This window comes from Vicia villosa, linkage group LG5 (assembly GCF_029867415.1).
Source record: "Vicia villosa cultivar HV-30 ecotype Madison, WI linkage group LG5, Vvil1.0, whole genome shotgun sequence".
NCBI classification, from domain to species: Eukaryota; Viridiplantae; Streptophyta; class Magnoliopsida; order Fabales; family Fabaceae; genus Vicia; species Vicia villosa.
The window spans coordinates 126,032,383-126,051,735 of NC_081184.1; the positions used below are offsets into that span (position 1 = coordinate 126,032,383).

Here is a 19,353-nt window from a genome sequence, read left to right on the forward strand (position 1 = left end):
TTTGATTTCAGGTATTTTGCAAACAGGTAGTATATTTAACAACCCTACTATGTGGATTTTGGATTCTGGTGCATCCCATCATGTTTGCCCATATATTCAGTGTTTTTCTGATATATATCCCATAACACCTATGTCTATTAATTTGCCTACTGGTTCTTCTATTTCTGCTAAATTCTTTGGCAATATTAACTTGGCTCCCAATCTTATGTTACATCATGTTTTCTTCATTCCATCTTTTCGCTTTAGCTTAATCTCTATCTCAAAACTGTGCAAAACATCCAAATTGACTGTCTCTTTTTTACATGATTCCTGCCAAATCCAGGATGTGTGTTCCAAGGAGATGATTGGACCTCTGATACATCTTCATAATCTCTACATTCTTCACAAGAATCCGGTCACACAATGCACTGCTAATAACTGCTATTCTGCTAGCCTTGTCAATTCTGATTGCAATGATAATACCTTATGGCATTATAGACTAGGATACCCTTCTGTTGATGTTTTACACAACATGTCTAAACAATTTCAAGACATTAATTTTAATAAGAAAACTATTTGTAACACATGCCACTGGTTTCTGTATCTATATGGGAGACTCTTTGATATTCTGGAAATCCAAGAAACAAGCTACAGTTTCTCGCAGCTCAACAGAAGCTGAATACCGCTCCATGGCTTCTACTGTTTGCGAGTTACAATGGCTTACCAACCTTCTACACGAACTAAACATTCCCTTTCATAAACCGGCTATGCTGTATTGTGAAAATGCATCTGGCATGCATATCGCCAACAATTCCTCTTTTCATGAACACACCAAACACATAAAACTCGACTGCCATATCGTTCGCGAAAAACTTCAGCAACATCTCTTCCAGCTGCTCCCTGTAGCATCTTCTCAACAACTTGCAGACTCCTTCACAAAACCTTAGACGTTTCCGTGTTTCATTCTCACATTCGTAAGCTTGGGTAAATTACAATATACCCTCAAGCTTATGGGGGATATTAGAATAATAGCCTTATTGGGCCTTTAGTCTCTTCTGTGGGCCTTAGGCATATGTTAGTTCAGGCCCACTTGTTCTCATATATATCTGTTTGTGCTATCTATTTTGTACAGCAAGATACACTAATCATTTCACCGCTTTTATCCAATTCAAAATATGGCTCAGCCAATACAATTTTAACAATTGTAATAAAAAGCGAATCTCTAGTTGGAATTTTGTTAATGAAACATCTCCATCCAAAAGCTTTCACTTTGAGAGGAACTTCCACCTTCCAAATATCGGAGAAAACAATGTCGAAGCGATTCGTCGGGCCGAACGAAATGAACCGATTACATAAAGCCTTATAGCAAGAAGACACCGAAAAAATTCCGTCTCCCGTGTGCAGCCAAGACGCTGAATCTGTGCTGGTAGAAGACAGAAGGCTGTTGAATGATACTATTAGTATTGCTGGTGCTGGCCATCTGAATAAGCAAAATTGATGTGTAGAATAGATTACTGCTACTGCAGTGGAAGGAATGCAAAGATAAGAAACTTGGCTAATGATTATTACGGGGAAGGAAGGAAGAAAAGGAGTAGATAGGCCATAACATGGTATGGAATTGTAGAATTTATAATAACTCTTAACGGTTTACCACTTCAACTTCAATTGTGCTTCTTAGCAATATCATGTTAGTTGACTTTTTCTCATTAAACAAAAAGTAAAATCAATATATCCTCACTTCATGTGCCCTGTGTCCCAATTAAAAACCAAAATACATCACTTACATACACAAAAATTGCAAGTTTGAACAGCATCTTCTCGACATATTTTATAATTAATCTTTATAATATACTAAACATGGTGAGATGTGATTAGATGTATATGTTTGGTTGACAATCCTATACAATTAGATCATTTAAGTTATAAAACAGAGAGGATGATGTAACAGAATGGACAATGAATTATGGTATTATGTATAGTGAATTTTTGTTGTATTAGAAGCATATAATGATGCTAATTGAATCTCTGATTCATAAAAGAATTTTCTTAGCAAATATCAATTTAGCCTCTTCTTTAAAAAGAAAAAGAAATTAATTTGTGAACGAAATGAGACTTAATCCAAATTAAAAAAGTAATTAAAAATGAGACTTCTAAAAGAAAGACATGATACAAAATAAATTATATTCCTATTACATTGCTTTGTCAAAGGCTTACTCATTTAATGAGCAACTTTTCACCACTGTTTTACTCGCGTTTCTCAATTTTAACTTTTGTTTTCAAAACACAAATGCGTCACATGTGGGGAAATATTTATATTGTGATCTGAATTGGTTACATTTTCTGTATTCACTTGGTTCAAATTTTTCACAATTTATTTTTTGTAGGTTAAGTTCATAACACATGTTTCTCTTTCATATGTGTTTATACAATTGAATTGAATCACGTATTTTATTGAGTTATGAGAACAACAACATAAGCAAAGCATAATCACATTATGTATATCTGACAAGAAAATAATGGGATGAATTCTAAAATCTGGGCCTCTCAAACACCTTGCTGAATGACTATTTATTGATTGTTCATTAAGTTACATCTGTTACTAGTCTGGTTCATTATGGTTGTAATTGTAGTTGTGCCTCATCTTCAATTGCTAAAAGCTTGCACTTCCGGCGACACCTGATCTTGTTTACATATCCATTGATACCCGGACTTTTGGACCTTCCAATTCATACAATTCAAATGCATACCTTGGCTATTACTAATTTTAACATACACCTCAAAATGATCAAGATGCCTGAGAGTTTTGTTTTCTTTAAAATGAAAAAAAAATAAATTCAAAGGGATATACATTAGGCACATGTGATCTGATCCGATCTCAATAAGATCCATTTTAAGATTCACTGGAATGTGTCTATCCCACGCAAACCCGCTTCCAAAAATACATAACGAAATTCCTATATCAGGTCCTTGTGCATATGTTGTCATAGTTGGTTCAACATAAAATATTGCACAACAAGCAATGCCACTGAAGTTATGGTCATTGTTATGCATGATGGGAGATAGATCTATTCTTATTGGATCACCCCCACTCTGGTTGCTGCACCAACTTGGTATTTCACTTCCCGGAACTACAAAATAAATCCCATCTTTGATTGAAGAGAATACTTGGTTTGCCTGAATAAACTGTGGCATCCATGAAAAATTGATAGTACTGCCAAGTTCCCTCTCACTCAATTTAGGACAATTGAAAATGATCAATCCTTTTCTGATCATATCTTTTTTAGCAGTAGGAAAAGGAAGCTGAGGCAAAGATTCCAAGAGCTTGCAATGCTCCAATTTTAAAAATGCAAGTCTACAAATCTCCTTCAGACTAGGTAATGTTACAAATTTGTTTCCCCCTAAATTTAACTCTTCTAGCCAATGTAAACATCCAATTGCATCAGGGAGTTCCGTTAGACCACAAAAACTAATATCAAGTTCAACCAAGCTAGAGAAGTTAACCAAGAAAGGCAACAAACAACTAGCTAAATCTTTGTGTGCGCGAGAGTACAAGGAATGGTAACGAAGTGCTGTCCATTTCAAGAAGGAGGAGGTTGTTGATTCGGAATGTGATGTGTTACCACTTATATTCAAAATCCTATGATTCTTAAAAATTTTGTGACATCCTGAAAGATTTACATATTCAATAGAGCTGAGATCAAATATGTTGTCTGGTATGCTTGCTAGATTTTTGCAATCTTTCAAATTCAAGAAAACAAGCTTTTTTAGAACCCCAATAGAAGGATCCATCTGCACCAACTTTACACATCCTTCAAAATTTAATCGCTCCAGATTTGGGATATCTCTAAAATCTGGCATCTTTTGTAGATTTTTTGAGTGGCTCAGATCCAAATTCCTCAAATGGGGAAAATACTGTCACAAACCAACAAAAATAGGGAAAAAACTCTCATTTTGCGCATACATATACCATAAAGAAGGGGAGGGGCATTTTTTTCTAATTTGTTTATGTTACATTCTTAACAGGAAAAAAAGAAGGGAATATACAGTACCTTCTTAGCTTTGTCTTTCCATAGTTGTGTGATGCTGCTGTGCCTCAAGATCAACTCAACAAGTTGATTAGGCTGAAAACTTGATGGAAAATACTTGAAAGGATATTCATACCACTCCATGTATCTTAACTCGTTAGAAAGGCAGTTGAGGTTTCCTAAAAAATCAACTCTCTGCAGAATGAGCAATCTTAAATGGCTCATTTTTGACAATGTTTCATCCAAGATAATGAAATCATATGGTGCGCCTAAGCAACAAATGACTTCAACCTTCTTTTCCTAAAACATTGCAACAACAAAAAAAAAAGAAAATTTTCAAAACTTTTCTAATAAAATTTATAAAAAATGAAAATAAGTTTTATATTTTCAAACTACTAATTTACCATATTCTCCAACTTAACATTGTAGAATTGTTCCCTATCCCACACCCTCTTCCACTTTCTTGATTTTTCTTGAACTAGTTTTTGGCCGAACATAACCAGTAAACCATGCATTCCAAATATACCTTCTGACTCAAGGCTTATAAGTGATTTATCAATTAGAACTCTTAATCCGATATCAGTTTCAAATCCACAACAATTAAGAACATTCGTAACATATTTCTTACTGCCACGATTGAAAAAACAAGCAATATGAAGGAATATTTCTTGTTCCGGTTCCTCCAACCCATCAAAACTTAATCGCAACACATCCATGATATCTTTGTTTGGCCTTTCTCTCAATCTTGCCAATGCACTTTCCCATTCAGAGATATTACGATCGAACAAAAACGAACCCAATACATCAATTGCCAGTGGCAAGCCATTTGTATAATCTAGTATCTCAAATGCCAACCTATCATAACTACTCACAATATGATCAAGTTTGAAAGCTTTTCGACTTAGTAATTGAAGAGAGTCTTTTTGATTCAAGAGTTGAACTTTGTAAACAACATCCACTTCATACTCTTTTAAGATATGCTCATCTCTAGAAATTATAATTATTCTGCTCCCCGGACCAAACCATTCACGATCTAAATTCCCAAGTTGCTTAACTTGATCAACATTGTCAATAGTTATAAGCGCCCTTACACGATGTAGCCTACTTCTTATCTGGTTAGATATGTTGCAAGAGTTGTATGTTTGAAGCGGTTGATTGCCTACAGTTTGAAGTAGAATTTGTTTTGGTGCACTAATCGGACCATCTTGCCTAAAACTTTTGCATAAATCGTCAATAAAGCAGCATACATCAAATTGATGAGAGATTTTGTTGTATAAGGCTTTAGCGAGAGTTGTCTTCCCAATTCCACCCATCCCGCAAATCCCTAAAACACGGACATCATCAAGTGAGTCCAAAAGTAAATGCTTTTCTAATTCTTGTATAGGAGAGTGTATCCCTACTAAATGTTTTGGAAGACTTGAAAACTTGCAACCTAATATCTTTATAATCTCTTCAACAATCTTTTCAATCTCCGCATATTCTGGCCTGCAAGTTTAAAACAGTTACAAACAACACCAAATCATGACATACATACCATAACTATAACAAAATCTTTAAATAAAATGTTTTGTCAAGGGCTTTTTGACTAACTACTAAATTTATATGTCAGTTTTATAAATCACAAAACTAAGAGCCTCAACATTATGGATAAGGAATATTACTTACTTATGACACACATCCCAGCCAGAGAGATTTGCGACTTGTGCTAGAGCTTCCCTCCATCTTCGTACCTTTTCATAGTCTTGTTGGAATCTTTGTTCATGTTTAGCTAAGGCTTTACCATAAGTTCCTTTTTGATGTCTCACCTCAGAAGGATCAACATCATAGAAAACAGGCAGAACACGTTTTACTGGTGGTTGACCGCAGTGAAGAAGGATGTGTTCCAATTCTCTCAAGCACCAAGTTGAAAAAGCATAGTTCTTTGAGAAAACCACAATGAAAATCTGAGAGTCTTCTATTGCTCGAAGGAGTTCAGGTGCTATGGATTCACCTTTGTTGAGTTTAGTGTCATCCCTGAATGCAGAAATACCGTTTCTTTGGAGGGCTGCAAAAATATGATCGGTGAAATTGAAGCGAGTATCTTTACCTCTAAAGCTCACAAACACATCAAAATAGTTTCTCCTTGTTGATGTCACCAAAGCTGAAGAGGTGCTGCTGGTGCTGGCCATCTGAATAAGCTATAAATTGTAAGAGGATAGATAGATTAGTGCTACTGCAGTGGAAGGAAGGAAAGAAGATGGAGTAATGAGCTGTGATATGAACAAGTTTTTATTAATAACTTTCCTGCAACTTCAAGGTTGCTTCTTCCAAGCTTCTTAGCAATACCATGTTAGTAGATATTTTTCTCATTCACTCAACTAAATACATCATGTCCACACAAACAAATTGCAAGTCAAAAAAGAAGACTTCTCAAAATAGTAATTTACAATTACAAAGCGTCGGATTGTTTAGCCTGGGTTGTAAATTGTAATTTAAAATAGTCATATTAACGACATTAAATTCTTTGTATTAACATTATCATTTTTGTACACATACTTCCAATTTAATCTGACCATGATTTCATTTGTTATATTAATTTTTATGCATCAAATGAAGAATTAACATGTTTTATATTTTATGGCGTCAACATACTACATAGTTATAAAAAAATTCATCAAAATTAAAAGACAGATTTATGATAACATTATCAATAGCTATTGCTATGGATAAAATTAATTAAATTTATGATGACTTGCTCTCACTTTATGATATCGTTCAAATAGTAAAATGTAGATGCAGCTTATATGTCTGACTCAATTAATAACTTTGTTTAAATTGAGAAGCACTGCCTTTGAGAACTGTGGCATCTAAAAGCATCATAATATTCACATCTAGAACGCTACAATTTATCTTCCTTTCAGGGCTTAAATATCATATTTTGCACTTAAATATGGATTCAACATTTTTTTTTTATCCTCCATATTATCTTTTTTCTCTTCTATCTAATAATTTAACACTCATTCAACTTTTACTCACTACAAAAGGTTTATTTAATAAAATTCGAGACCCTACTCCACCATTTTTATTTCACATTCTTATTTTCTTTTATGTTTTTGTTTTTGTGATTATATATTAATATATTAATAAAAATAATCGATTAAAATTAAATTAAAGTAATTAAGAGTTAAATAATTTATTTTAATTTTTTCTAATTTAATAACTTATTTGAATTTTATTTTTCTAATTTTATGTTTCACTAAAAAGATGGTTAGAGCTACAAATAAGAGGTTATTGGAGGTTAAATAGAAAAATTAGAGAGAAAATTTTTGATTTTTTCCGTGTCCAAATATAATGAATCAAGTCTTTATTTATAGAAAAAAAATGATGCATTTTGATGAAAATAAAAATAAATAAAAAATTAATTTACTATAAAGTAATTGATTCCAAATAATTAAGGTGGGATAAAAATCTAAACAATCACAACAACCAATAAGATTTTGTAAAGTTTTATAGTGGCCCCACTCCCTTCTCATTCAACATCTTCAACACTTAATCCACATTATTTTCAACACCTCATTGCAACTATTCAACTATTGAATTTTTTTCAACACCTCCAATAATTGTAAGTGGTCTTGTTGTATGATAATGTTGATCAACGGTAAGAATACAATAAACTCAAACTTTATTGATATTGTAAACTTTGTTCGATGATGAAAACCGAAAATTGTGGTTGTATAAGTAGCCTTACATAAAACTGAAACTCCTACTTTCTAGCCCTATGCTAAAGAATAGGACTTAACCTAGATACTTCTTTTAAATAAGAACTTTATTAACCAACAAATTCAAATACTGATTAAAATAAATATTAATATTCTAACAATTTCTCCCCTAAACTAAGCATGCATACTGCATTTAAGTTTAATCTTCTGCTGTTTGTACCCCAAGATGCTTTCGAATATTCTCAAATTGGTCCAACTTCAGTGGCTTGGTCATGATATCTGCAAGCTGATCATTTGTTCCACAAAAATCCATATCAACAGCTCCATTCTTAGTTAGATTTCTCAGAAAATGAAACCTCACGTCTATGTGTTTACTTCTCCCATGATAAACTGGATTCTTGGCAAGCTTAATGGTAGAAGAATTATCGCAGAACATTGTAATATAATACAATCAGATTGAGTACCTTTAATTTGTTTTAGAATGTGTTGCATCCAAATACACTGGAAAGCAGTGGATGCAGCTTCTACGTATTCATCCTTAGTTGTAGAAAGAGTAACCACTGGACGCTTCTTGGATGCCCATGCAACAACTCCACCACTTAACATGAATAGATAGCCTGAGGTACTTTTTCGATCATCTATATCACAAGCATAACCGTTGTTCGTGTAAGCTACTAACTCGTCCCTGCACCCTTTCCAGTAGAAGATGCCGAGATCAATTATTGACTTAATATACCTTAAAATTCTTTTGGCTTCAAGCATGTGTACTTCCTTTGGATTTGATATGAACCGACTAAAGAGACACACACAATACATTAAGTCAGAACTGGTTGTTGTCATATACATTAAACTCCCCACCATCTGCTTGAAAAGAGTTCCATCGACTTGTTTTCCTTCCTCTGCTTTTGATAGCTTAATACTTCCAGGGACTATGGAATTTTTTACTCCATTACAGTTTCCCATGCCGATCTCTCGAGAACTTTTCTTGCATATTTCCTCTGGCTTATGTGTATTCCTCTCGCATTTTGATGCACTTCAACTCCTATAAAGTACCTCATTTCTCCTAGATCAATCATCTTGAATCATCTTTTCATAGAACTTTTAAACCATTGCATCATGATCAGATCATTATCAGTAAAAACAAGATCATCAACTTAAAGATTTACAATCAATATTTTCTCTTTCTCCTCTTTGATGAACAAAGTGTGTTCATAGCAGCTTCTTTCGAAACCTTCCTTGATGAAGTAGCTTTCGATCCTACTGAACCATGCTCTTGGAGCTTGCTTCAACCCATAAAGTGCCCTTTTTAGCTTGTAAACTTTGCTTTCCTCTCCTTTACTTCATATCCTTGCGGTTGTGATACATATACATTCTCTTGCAGGTCTCCGTGCAAAAATGCACTTTTGACATCTAATTGATAGAGTTTCCAGCCATTTATTGCGGCTAGAGCTATCACCATTCGTATGGTATCCCATCTTGCAACAGGGAAAAAACCTCATCGTAGTCTACACCTTTCTCCTATGCATAACCCTTGACCACCAAGCGAGCTTTGCACTTGCTAGCTTCACCGTTTTCATTCAGCTTTGTTTTGTAGATCCACTTTACACCTATTATTTTTGCTTCTGAGGGAGCTTGAACTAGCTCCCATGTTTGGTTCTTTCTTATTGTTGGTATTTCCATGTCCATGGCATCTCTCCATTTTTTCTCTTTCACTGCTTCTTCATAAAAAATCCTCATTTTCTAGGTTTTCATATTCATGTTCATCTAATTCCTCAAGTGCTTCCTCATAGGCTTCACCCCAATTCTAGCAGCCATCTTCCTCAAATATTACATCTCAACTGATTGTTACATTCATAGTTAAAGGGTTTATCATTTTGTATCCTTTTGATTTCTCGTTGTATCTAATGAATACATGCTTCTGGCTTCTAGCATTCAAGTTTGAGTCTTCTAGCTTCTAGTACATGAACGTTTCCTACACATCTGAACACTTTAGAGTGTTCGACACTGGGCTTGAAACCACTCCAACATTCTTCGGGGAGACGCCACATATCAACCAAAAACCTTAAGGTGTTAGGTAAATGGGTCATCTTTCTTATAAATCCAATATTCCACCCATTTATAGGAAATGTAAGACTTTAACCACTCACACTTACTCCCAACATTCTCCACCATAATTGTGAAAGCAAAAAATTGTGGCTGTATAAGTAGCCTTACATAAAGCTGCATAAATCTGAAACTCTTATTTTCCAACCCTCTATGCTAAAGATTAGGATTTGACCTGAATACTCCTTTTGAATAGAAACTTTATTAACCGATTAAAATTCAAATGCGTATTAATATTCTAACCGATAATGATATGACAAAACAATCATGATTAGCCGTATTTGAAACCTTATTAACCGATTAAAATTCAAATGCGTATTAATATTCTAACCGATAATGATATGACAAAACAATCACGATTAGCCGTATTTGAATTATTATTGCTATTATTAGTGGTCCCCATGCCAATGTCAATTTCATGCGAGTGACTTGGTATACTTTGACAGTAGTAGCTCAACGTGTTCTTAAAATTTCCATGCTGATTTTTCTTCATCATTGTCCCACCAATTAATTGTATTTCTTCATTTATTTCAATAGATAAGCGTTATTACTGTACCTTTTCGCTGGTACCACTCTGTTAATCAAAGTTTTAAAAATTGGACCGTAAGTCGAATCAAGACTTTCGGTTTAAGGTTTATTTAATTTCAACCGAATAAACCTACGGCCAAATTGTTTATTAAATAAATTAAAAATATAAAGTTAAATTTTATGGATGGGTCAAATAATTATATGTTCACAAATTTATTTTAAATATTTTAAAAATCTATTATAAACTTAATACTATGAAATCAATAATAAATAAATTATATAATATAATGATATGCTTAAAGAAACAAAATTATAACATAGTGTTATAATTTAGTAGAAATTCGTGTTGTTTTTTTTTAACAAAACTTAGGTAGAATTCTTTAGGTGTGGTTTTTACTATTTTTCAATGAAAATATGACAAGTGTATAATTTCCTCTTATCTTATGCAAATTTCTAAAAGAATTGTACTTAAGTTTTGTCATTTTTTTTGTGTTAAACAAGAGTTTCTTTTTTAAGAAGTGAAAATGTTTTAAGTATAGATGTTAAAATAATAATTTTTTGACTTAAATACACTTTTGGTCCCCCTATTTTTAAGTTTTTTAAGTTTTAATCTCCTCATTTTAAAAGCCACGTTTTTTGTCCTTAAACTTTATCTCACTTGGGATTTGTTTGGTCCCCCTCTATTTTTTGCAGACATGGCTCCCATTTTAATGACATGGCACTGCTCTAGTGATTCCACGTCAGACTTTACGTCATTTTTAATTAAAAATATTTTTTATTTTATAAATTAATAATAATTTAGTCTTAGTCAATTTAGTTCCTATAATTTTTTATTCAATAATTTAATAAATTATATTATTAATAATAAAACTAATATCATTAATTAGAAAGCTTAATTTTTTTTCCTTTCTTCATATTTTCATTCCGCATTCATCAAATTCTTCTTCATCTCCTACATCATCAAGTTCTTCTTTCACCTCTAGACTTTTAAAATTCTTCTTAATTGTCTCCTTCACTATCAAAACCGTAACTCATTATCATCAACACCATCTTTCACCACCACCTTCACATTAACACCCAACAACACCATGTATCATCAACACCATCTTTCACCACCACCTTCACATTAACACCCAACAACACCATGTATCATCAATAACTAAAAATTCATATCATAAAAATTCACGTCTAAAAATAATCCAGATCTAAAATATTCTAATAATAAAAATAGTATAAAATTAAGAACATAAAATTCCAGAACTTAACAGAAAAATTCCTCCTTCCCCTTACTTATATGATCTAGCTCCTTATTCCTAAAATCCAAAAGAAAATAGAAACAAATTAAGATCAAAATCCTAATCGAAAATCAAAATCCAGGATGAAACACAAAATAAAAATATATGAAATCAAAAACTAAAATAGAAAATTCATAATCAAATTCGTGACGTCAAAATCATGCCACCGTCAAATCCAGATCTAAAATCATGTTTGATTGAAGAAGAAAATTAAATGGTTTGTTTGTTGGATGTAGAGTGAGAGAAAAGGGTTAAATATTGATACTGTATATTAATAAGGGTTAAAGAACAAAAACCAAAAACGAAAAATCACCTTCAAAATCAAAACAGGTGAAATCAAAATCCAGAACACTATAACTCATAACAATCATGCCGCCACTATTCCACTCACGCCACCACCAAATTTAGATCTGAAACCAAATATGATAGAAGATGAAAATCAAAATGTTTTTGTTCTATAGTGAGAAAGGATTGTAGAACTGATTAAAGATAACAAAAAAGGAAAAAAAATAGGAATGGATGAATATTGAAATTAGACGAAATTGATTGTCATTTATGATGACAGATTTGGGATTATATATTATAGAGTATGAATTCCATAATTATTTATTTAGTTTTCATATTATTATTAAAAAAAATTAATAATTTAAAATGTTTTTTAAAATTTAAAATTAAATTTGAAAAAAAAATTTAAAATATCTGACGTGGCTGAGCTGTTCACATGCCACATCATTAATGAGATAGCCAGATGGAGGGGGACCAAACAAATCCCAAGTGAGATAAAGTTTAGAGACCAATAACGTGGCTTTTAAAATGAGGGGATTAAAACTTAAAAAACTTAAAAATAGGGGGATCAAAAGTGTATTTAAGCGTAATTTTTTTCAATTTTTTTATAAAAAAATACTAAAATTTGTCAATGACAGATATTTCTTTGAACCAGGCGATTTTATAAAACAGGTTGTGGTTTTTTGGTTCGAACGGTTTTGGTCAATTAAATCTTTTTCTTTGATTTTATTCTGATTTTGACCTACCTGCGATTTTATAAGGCTAACCGGACCAAAGTCACCTCTAGTTTTCGGTCTAATCGATTGAACCGAACAGTTCGATCCGATTTTTAAAATATTGTTGTCAATCTTGGTGTCCTTTATTGAAATTGAAGATGACTCATTAAATGAATTAAAATCCTATGGCCATCTTGGTTTTGAAAGAGCTGTATCTTCTCTCTTGGTGCTCCAATTTGCGTCGAAGCTTCAATGAATTTTTTTATTGTATTATAAATATTTTTTAAATTTAATATAAATCTTTTGGTTACAATTAAATTGTTATTTATTAATTTTATAATGAAAACACAAAAAATAAATGGTGATTTATTTCATTAAATACAAAAGTTTCAACTTTATTTTACACAAAATAAACACTAAGTTTTATGTATTTAAACAAGTCATTTTTGCATAGATTATTATTTATTTTTTTTAAAAAGGAAGGGCCGAAGCCTAAAGAAAGAAGAACAACTACACCAAGATTAGACGAGGACTAGAATTTCCGAACAAATCATTATCTAACAATTTCTTAAGAAAAGTAGGACACAAATCAAACTGTAAGAACTTTTTCTGTAGACTAATTCCATGCTTATCTAAAGCCTCAACACACATATTTAAGGATGACAACGGGTCGGGTCGGGTGCGGGTTTCACACTACCCAAACCCGCACCTGAAATCGACACCCAAACCCAAATCTAAAAGTTGTTCGAGTGACAAAATGACACCCATGCCCACATCCGTTGGATTCAGATTTTTTCACTCAAACCCGCAACAAAATATCTAAAATACAATATTCTTACAATTTTTCATAAATAAATAAATAAATATATATATATATATATATATATATATATATATATATATATATATATATATATATATATATATATATATATATATATATATATATATATATATATATATATATATATATATATATATATATATATATATATATATATATATGTATAAAGCGGGTGTGATTTCGGGTTTCGGGTGCAAGTTTCACACTACCCAAATCTGCACCCAAAATATCGGGTAGCACCCGAACCCAAATCAAGTCAACTCGGGTTTTCACCCGTTGACTTAGGTTCGGTTACGGGTGGACCCTGCGGATTTGGGTTTGTTTGTCATCCCTACACATATTAGCCTCCTGGTAGCAATGTTGAAGAGCAATCTCTTTGGCCTGCTTTTGTAACAATTTAATTTTGGATATTAACAATCTGCCCATAGAATAACTTGGATCTTTACTATTTATATCCTTAATAACTTGTTTAGAATCTGTTTCTATTATAATATTATGAAATCCCAACTTGTGAGCAAACTGAATGCCTTCGTAAATACTCCACATCTTCGCAATATAAGCACTACAGATGCCTACTAGTCAGAGACTCGTGTTGTCGTCTGGATGCATTATTTGTGATGTAGTATCATTGTGGTGTGGTATCGTAATATTAAATGCATATAAAATTACAAATATACAAAAACCAATCGATATGCTACCAAATAAACAGAATCACAATCGGTGTCGTATATTACATCTTTGTCTATGAAGATCATCTTAAAATGTTTTTGTTGTTAGACACAACCGTCCATTTACAATGCACCCTGACAGCCACCTTCCATAGCTCCTTGCTGTCAGCCAGCCACCTTAGATTTTCTCCAATGGTCTCGCCATGTAGAAGAGGTGGAGTGGAAGAAGAAAAAGTCCATGTTTCAGACGACTGGTTGATGAATATGAGAATGAACTTAAAGTATTCAACATTGATGAACATGAGAAGGAACTTAAAGTATTCAAGGGTATAAATAAATAACTGACGCTTGCAGGGCCGGCCCAATGAATCATCAGGCCTGTTTTAATATGAAAAAATAGCCTAAAATTAATAAAATATAATTAAAATTAACATATTAAATAAAAAAATTTAATTAAATGAAATACCAAAAATAAAATAGGCCTACATTAAATTATTATATTAGTAGAATCAAAACTCAATTTTATTAAATAAAACAATTTTGAAATTAGTAATAAAAAGAACATTGCCAATTAGAAATCAAAATTAAGAATTAAAAATTAGATTAAAAAAACTAGGCAAAATACCCTTTTTCGTCCCTTAACTTTACCTCGGGGTCCATTTTGATCCCTTAATTTTTAAAATGTTCAAATAGACCCCTTATCTATTAAAAAGGTGGCACGTTAGTCCTTTCCGTCAATGTGATGGAAACGGGCGTTAGGCTGTGCATATGTGGTGTCTGACGTGGCTATGTTTTACACGCATGGCAGGATGACGTGGCATATGTTATCTACAAGATCCTGAAAATTCTAAAAATTATTCAAAAATTTTGCCCTCACAATGGTTTGAACTCAAGACACTTTAATTATTTTAAGTATGTCTATACCACTAGGCTAAGCAAGTTTTAGTTGATTTTTTTTCCTTCAGAAGCTACTTATTAATTACAGCCATTTTATTATTATTATTATTATTATTATTATTATTATTATTATTATTATTATTATTATTATTATTATTATTATTATTATTATTATTACTATTACTATTATTATTGTTATTATCCGTATTATTATTACTATTATTATTATTATTATGATTATTATTATTATTAGTATTACTATTAATATTATTAATATTAGTATTAGTATTATTATTATTACTACTAGTATTTTTAGTATCAATACTATTATTATTATTAGTATTATTCTTATTATTAATATTATTATTATTGTTAATACTACTATTATTATTATTACTATTATTATTATTATCTGTATTATTATTATTATTATTATTATTATTATTATTATTATTATTATTAATATTAGTACTATTAATATCAGTACTATTATTATTAGTATTATTATTTTTATTATTACTACTATTACTACTATTATTATTATTATTATTATTATTAGTGTTATTATTTTTATTATTACTACTATTACTATTAGTATTATTAGGATTAGTATTTTTAGTATTAGTACTATTATTATTATTATTATTATTATTAGTATTATAATTAATACTATTATTATTATTAGTATTATTATTAATACTATTATTTTATTATTACTACTATTATTATTAGTAATATTATTTTTATTATTACTACTATTATTATTAATATTAGTACTATTAGTATCAGTACTATTATTATTAGTACTATTATTTTATTATTACTACTATTGTTATTATTAGTCATATTATTATTATTATTATTATTATTATTATTATTATTATTATTATTATTATTATTATTAATGTAGAAGCAAAAGAAATCAACTAATGCGGTAGTTAATAAGTAGCCACAGAAATAAAAGATAGCAACCCAATTCAGCATAGCTTAGTGGTACACCCATTTGTACCATAAGTAAAGTGTCTTGAGTTCAAACCATGGTTAATGCAAAATTTTTGAATAATTTTTTGAATTTTCAGGATCTTGTAGATAACATATGCCACGTCATCCTGCCATGCGTGTAAAACATAGTCACGTCAGACGCCACATATGCACAGTCTAACGTCCATTTCCATCACATTGACGGAAAGGACTAACGTGCCACCTTTTTAATAGATAAGGGGTCTATTTGAACATTTTAAAAATTAAGGGACCAAAATGAATCCCGAGGTAAAGTTAAGGGACGAAAAATGGTATTTTGCCTAAAAACTAAGATAAACAAAATTATAAACTAACAATATTGACTTATTGGCAATATAATATATAAATAATACTAGTATTATGTAAGATGTACTACTAGTCTATTGTACAAAATGTGGAAGTTTTTTTTAGAGACATTAACATTGAAGTGTTAAAAGCCTAAAGCCTAAAGCAGCATCACGTGAACACGGCCAGTGATATATATTATTTTATTCGTAAGTTGCAGTGTTGTACATAGAATTACATACTAAAGTCACATTTCATCTTACTCTCACTTTCTTTTTCTTCTTCAATTCTGTATCTATTTCAATTCATTTACCATTGTTGCAAAAATCAACTCTTTTATCTCCTTTTCTTTATATATTTTTGTTTAATGATAAAAAAAAATGGGCCCCAAGTTCCGAGGCCCAGTTCGGTAGCGCAGCCTGCGCCTGTGCAGGGCCGGCACTGGACGCTTGAAAAATGTAACGATTTTAGAGTAATGGATGTACGCTTGAAAGACGGTTTTAGAGTAATGGATGTTGGAACGGGTTTGGCAGATGGAATATGGAATAAAAATGTAACAATTTTAGGGTAATGGATGTTGGATCTGTTTTGGTAGATGGAATATGAAATAGAAAGGGTAATGCGAAACTTGTTGGTAATGGTCGTAGAACATGGAAAAGAAGTGGAATGGGAAAGAAAATTTGAGAAATCAATGAGAAGAGTTTTAAGGCATGTAGAAGAAGTGGAATGAGAAAGAAAATTTAAAAAATTAATGAAAAGAGTTTTTAAGGCACGTGGCTTATCGTGGAAAGAGTAGAATGAGTTTTCTTATATGATAGATTAAGGAGAATCAAATGATTCCAAATTAGTTGACAAAAACAAATCATTCCATATTAGTTGAGAAAAACAAATCATTCCTTATTAATAAAAAGGAGATAGTAGAGAAGGGAGTAAAAAAATAGGTTGGATTGAGGAGTGCATCAGAGTCTTTCAAGTTGTTCGAGCCTATGATTGTATAAAGCCAATCTATCATAACTATGCTAGTCCTAAGACTTTACTAATAAGCATCTTGTATTGATCTATGATAATCAATGAAGAAGTTTGATCTCTTTTCACATATAGGCTATATGAATATTGCTGATTGTTATTTTTTTGGTTTATCGCTACCGGTTTAATCTGGTTCGGGGGTCAGTTTTGGCATCAAGTGGTTCTAGCACCCTCCGATCGCAGTTGTGGGGATGCTGATTGTTATTTTAGTTTGTTATAACTTCTAGTATTTTCTCAAATTGTTTGTATAACCAAAGCACATATTCAAGATTCATTAAATATAGATAATTCATGGTAAATATATGCTATTTCAGATCATATTAACTTCACTTTTAATATGCAGGTAAATCAATATAGATCTTTTCACGAATATATGAAACTACAGTAGCTATACTACATCAGATGACGATAATGGTTGCGCCTCATCTTTAATTTCCAAAATCTTACACTTCATATCTAAGGAATTTCCACAGCCATGCTTCACTTGTAGATCTTGTTTATATATCCAACCATAACCGCAACTCTGCACCTCGCAGCCTATACCAACGACTTTCATTCTGAAATGATTAAGATGCCTGAGATTTTCATCTGACCGATTCAAAATATCAAAGAATGAATCCCGGCTGAAAATGATTAGCCACACGTGATCTGATTTGACTGCAATAAGATCTCTTTCTACATTTACTGGAATGTTGTTAAGCAACTCACACCAACCATGGCGAGTACTTTCGTTTAAAATACTTAGCTCTACTTCATATTCCTTTGCATATCTTGTTGCACTTGGATCAATAGGTGCAATGGAAAATACTGCACAACAAGCAATGCCGATGATACTTTCGTCATTGTCATGCATAAATGGCGATAGTTCTATTGGGATTGAACCACTCACATTTTGATAGTTGATCCAACTTGGTATTTCACTTTTTGGAATAACAATATTAATGTTATCAAAGAAGGCAGTAGAGGATTGCTGTCTTGCCTTAATCAATTGTATCATCCATGAAAATGCCACGCTACTACAACGCTCCCTCTCCCCCAATTTAAGACAGTTGAAAATGATCAATCCTAATCTCTTCTGATAATTGAACTTGGGAAGATTGTGCTCGGTAGCAGTGGGAAAAGGAAGCTGAGGCAAAGATTCCAACAGCTTGCAATGCGCCAAGTTTAAATATGCAAGTCTGGAAAGGCCCTTGAGGATAGGTAACGTCACAAAATTGTTTCCCCCAAAATTTAATTCTTCTAGCCAACGTAAACATCCAAATGCATCCGGGAGTTGGCTTAATCCGCAAAAACTAATATCAAGTTTAATCAAACTAGATAAGCTAAGCAAGGAAGGCAGCAAAGAACTGGCAAACTCTTTGTGTGCACCGGGATACAAGGAATGGAGACGAAACATTGCCCGTTTCAAGATGGAGGATGTTGTTGATTGGGAATGAGATGTACTTTCACTAATATTGAAATGACTTGAATTCTTAAATACTTTGGGACACCCATAAAGACTTAAAATTTCAAGAGAGCTAATATGAAATATGCTGTTCGGTATGCTTACTAGTTTCTTGCAATCTTTCAAATTCAGGATAACAAGTTTTCTAAGAAGTCCAATAGATGGATCCATCTGCAACAGTTTTACACATCCTTCAAAACATATCCGTTCAAGATTTGGCATCTTTCTTAGATTTTTTTAGTAGCTAAGATCCAATGTTTTCAAATTGGGCAGATGCTGTCACAAGCCAACACAAATAGAGACATTTGCTAATTAAATTTACATATAAAAGGGGTAAGGAAATGCAGTTTATTTTTAACACTACAAGATATACTCTCTCCAGCGACATAATGTAGCGACGTGGGAGTCACGTGGGTAATTATTGCCATTTGCGACGTGATAAACACATCGCAGCATATTTTTAAATTTTAAATAACTTTATAAACATAAAGTAATCAGGAATCAGACATTGGAGTATGTAAAAAATATTGCGACGTGGGA

The 19,353-nt window shown here is 31.9% G+C and overlaps 2 protein-coding genes and 1 pseudogene across 3 annotated transcripts; all 3 read right to left on the minus strand.

Moving 5' to 3' along the window:
* Nucleotides 1-2,256: 2,256 nt before the first annotated feature.
* Nucleotides 2,257-6,456, minus strand: LOC131602383 (disease resistance protein RUN1-like). 2 transcript variants are annotated; one of them, XM_058874474.1, is made up of 5 exons: nucleotides 5,670-6,456; nucleotides 5,437-5,489; nucleotides 4,409-5,328; nucleotides 4,029-4,304; nucleotides 2,257-3,891 (listed from the first exon to the last, which is right to left on the minus strand). In XM_058874474.1, the coding sequence occupies exons 1-5, from the start codon at nucleotides 6,170-6,172 to the stop codon at nucleotides 2,623-2,625; spliced, it is 3,021 nt and encodes a 1,006-aa protein (XP_058730457.1). In that variant the 5' UTR covers nucleotides 6,173-6,456; the 3' UTR covers nucleotides 2,257-2,622. The 2 variants fall into 2 exon arrangements, with proteins under 2 accessions (XP_058730457.1, XP_058730456.1); XM_058874473.1 differs by having other exon boundaries at nucleotides 2,261-3,891; nucleotides 4,409-5,489; nucleotides 5,670-6,455.
* A 1,609-nt stretch (nucleotides 6,457-8,065) lies between these two features.
* On the minus strand, nucleotides 8,066-8,665 carry LOC131605363 (secreted RxLR effector protein 161-like). Its single transcript, XM_058877728.1, has one exon. It carries the CDS (start codon nucleotides 8,663-8,665, stop codon nucleotides 8,066-8,068), a length of 600 nt encoding a protein of 199 aa, XP_058733711.1.
* Nucleotides 8,666-17,683: 9,018 nt separating this feature from the next.
* Nucleotides 17,684-19,201, minus strand: LOC131605364 (disease resistance protein RUN1-like; annotated as a pseudogene).
* Nucleotides 19,202-19,353: the final 152 nt, after the last annotated feature.

What these genes read in the sequence shown, in the direction of transcription:
- LOC131602383 (XM_058874473.1), bottom strand. Translation starts at nt 6,172, where the DNA reads ATGGCCAGCACCAGCAGCACCTCTTCAGCTTTGGTGACATCAACAAGG. An exon ending in ATGTTAAGTTGGAGAATATG is followed by an intron (nt 4,305 to 4,408) that starts GTAAATTAGTAG and finishes GCAATGTTTTAG; the next exon opens with GAAAAGAAGGTTGAAGTCAT. An exon ending in GGAAAGACAAAGCTAAGAAG is followed by an intron (nt 3,892 to 4,028) that starts GTACTGTATATT and finishes GGTTTGTGACAG; the next exon opens with TATTTTCCCCATTTGAGGAA.
- LOC131605363 (XM_058877728.1), bottom strand. Translation starts at nt 8,665, where the DNA reads ATGGGAAACTGTAATGGAGTAAAAAATTCCATAGTCCCTGGAAGTATT.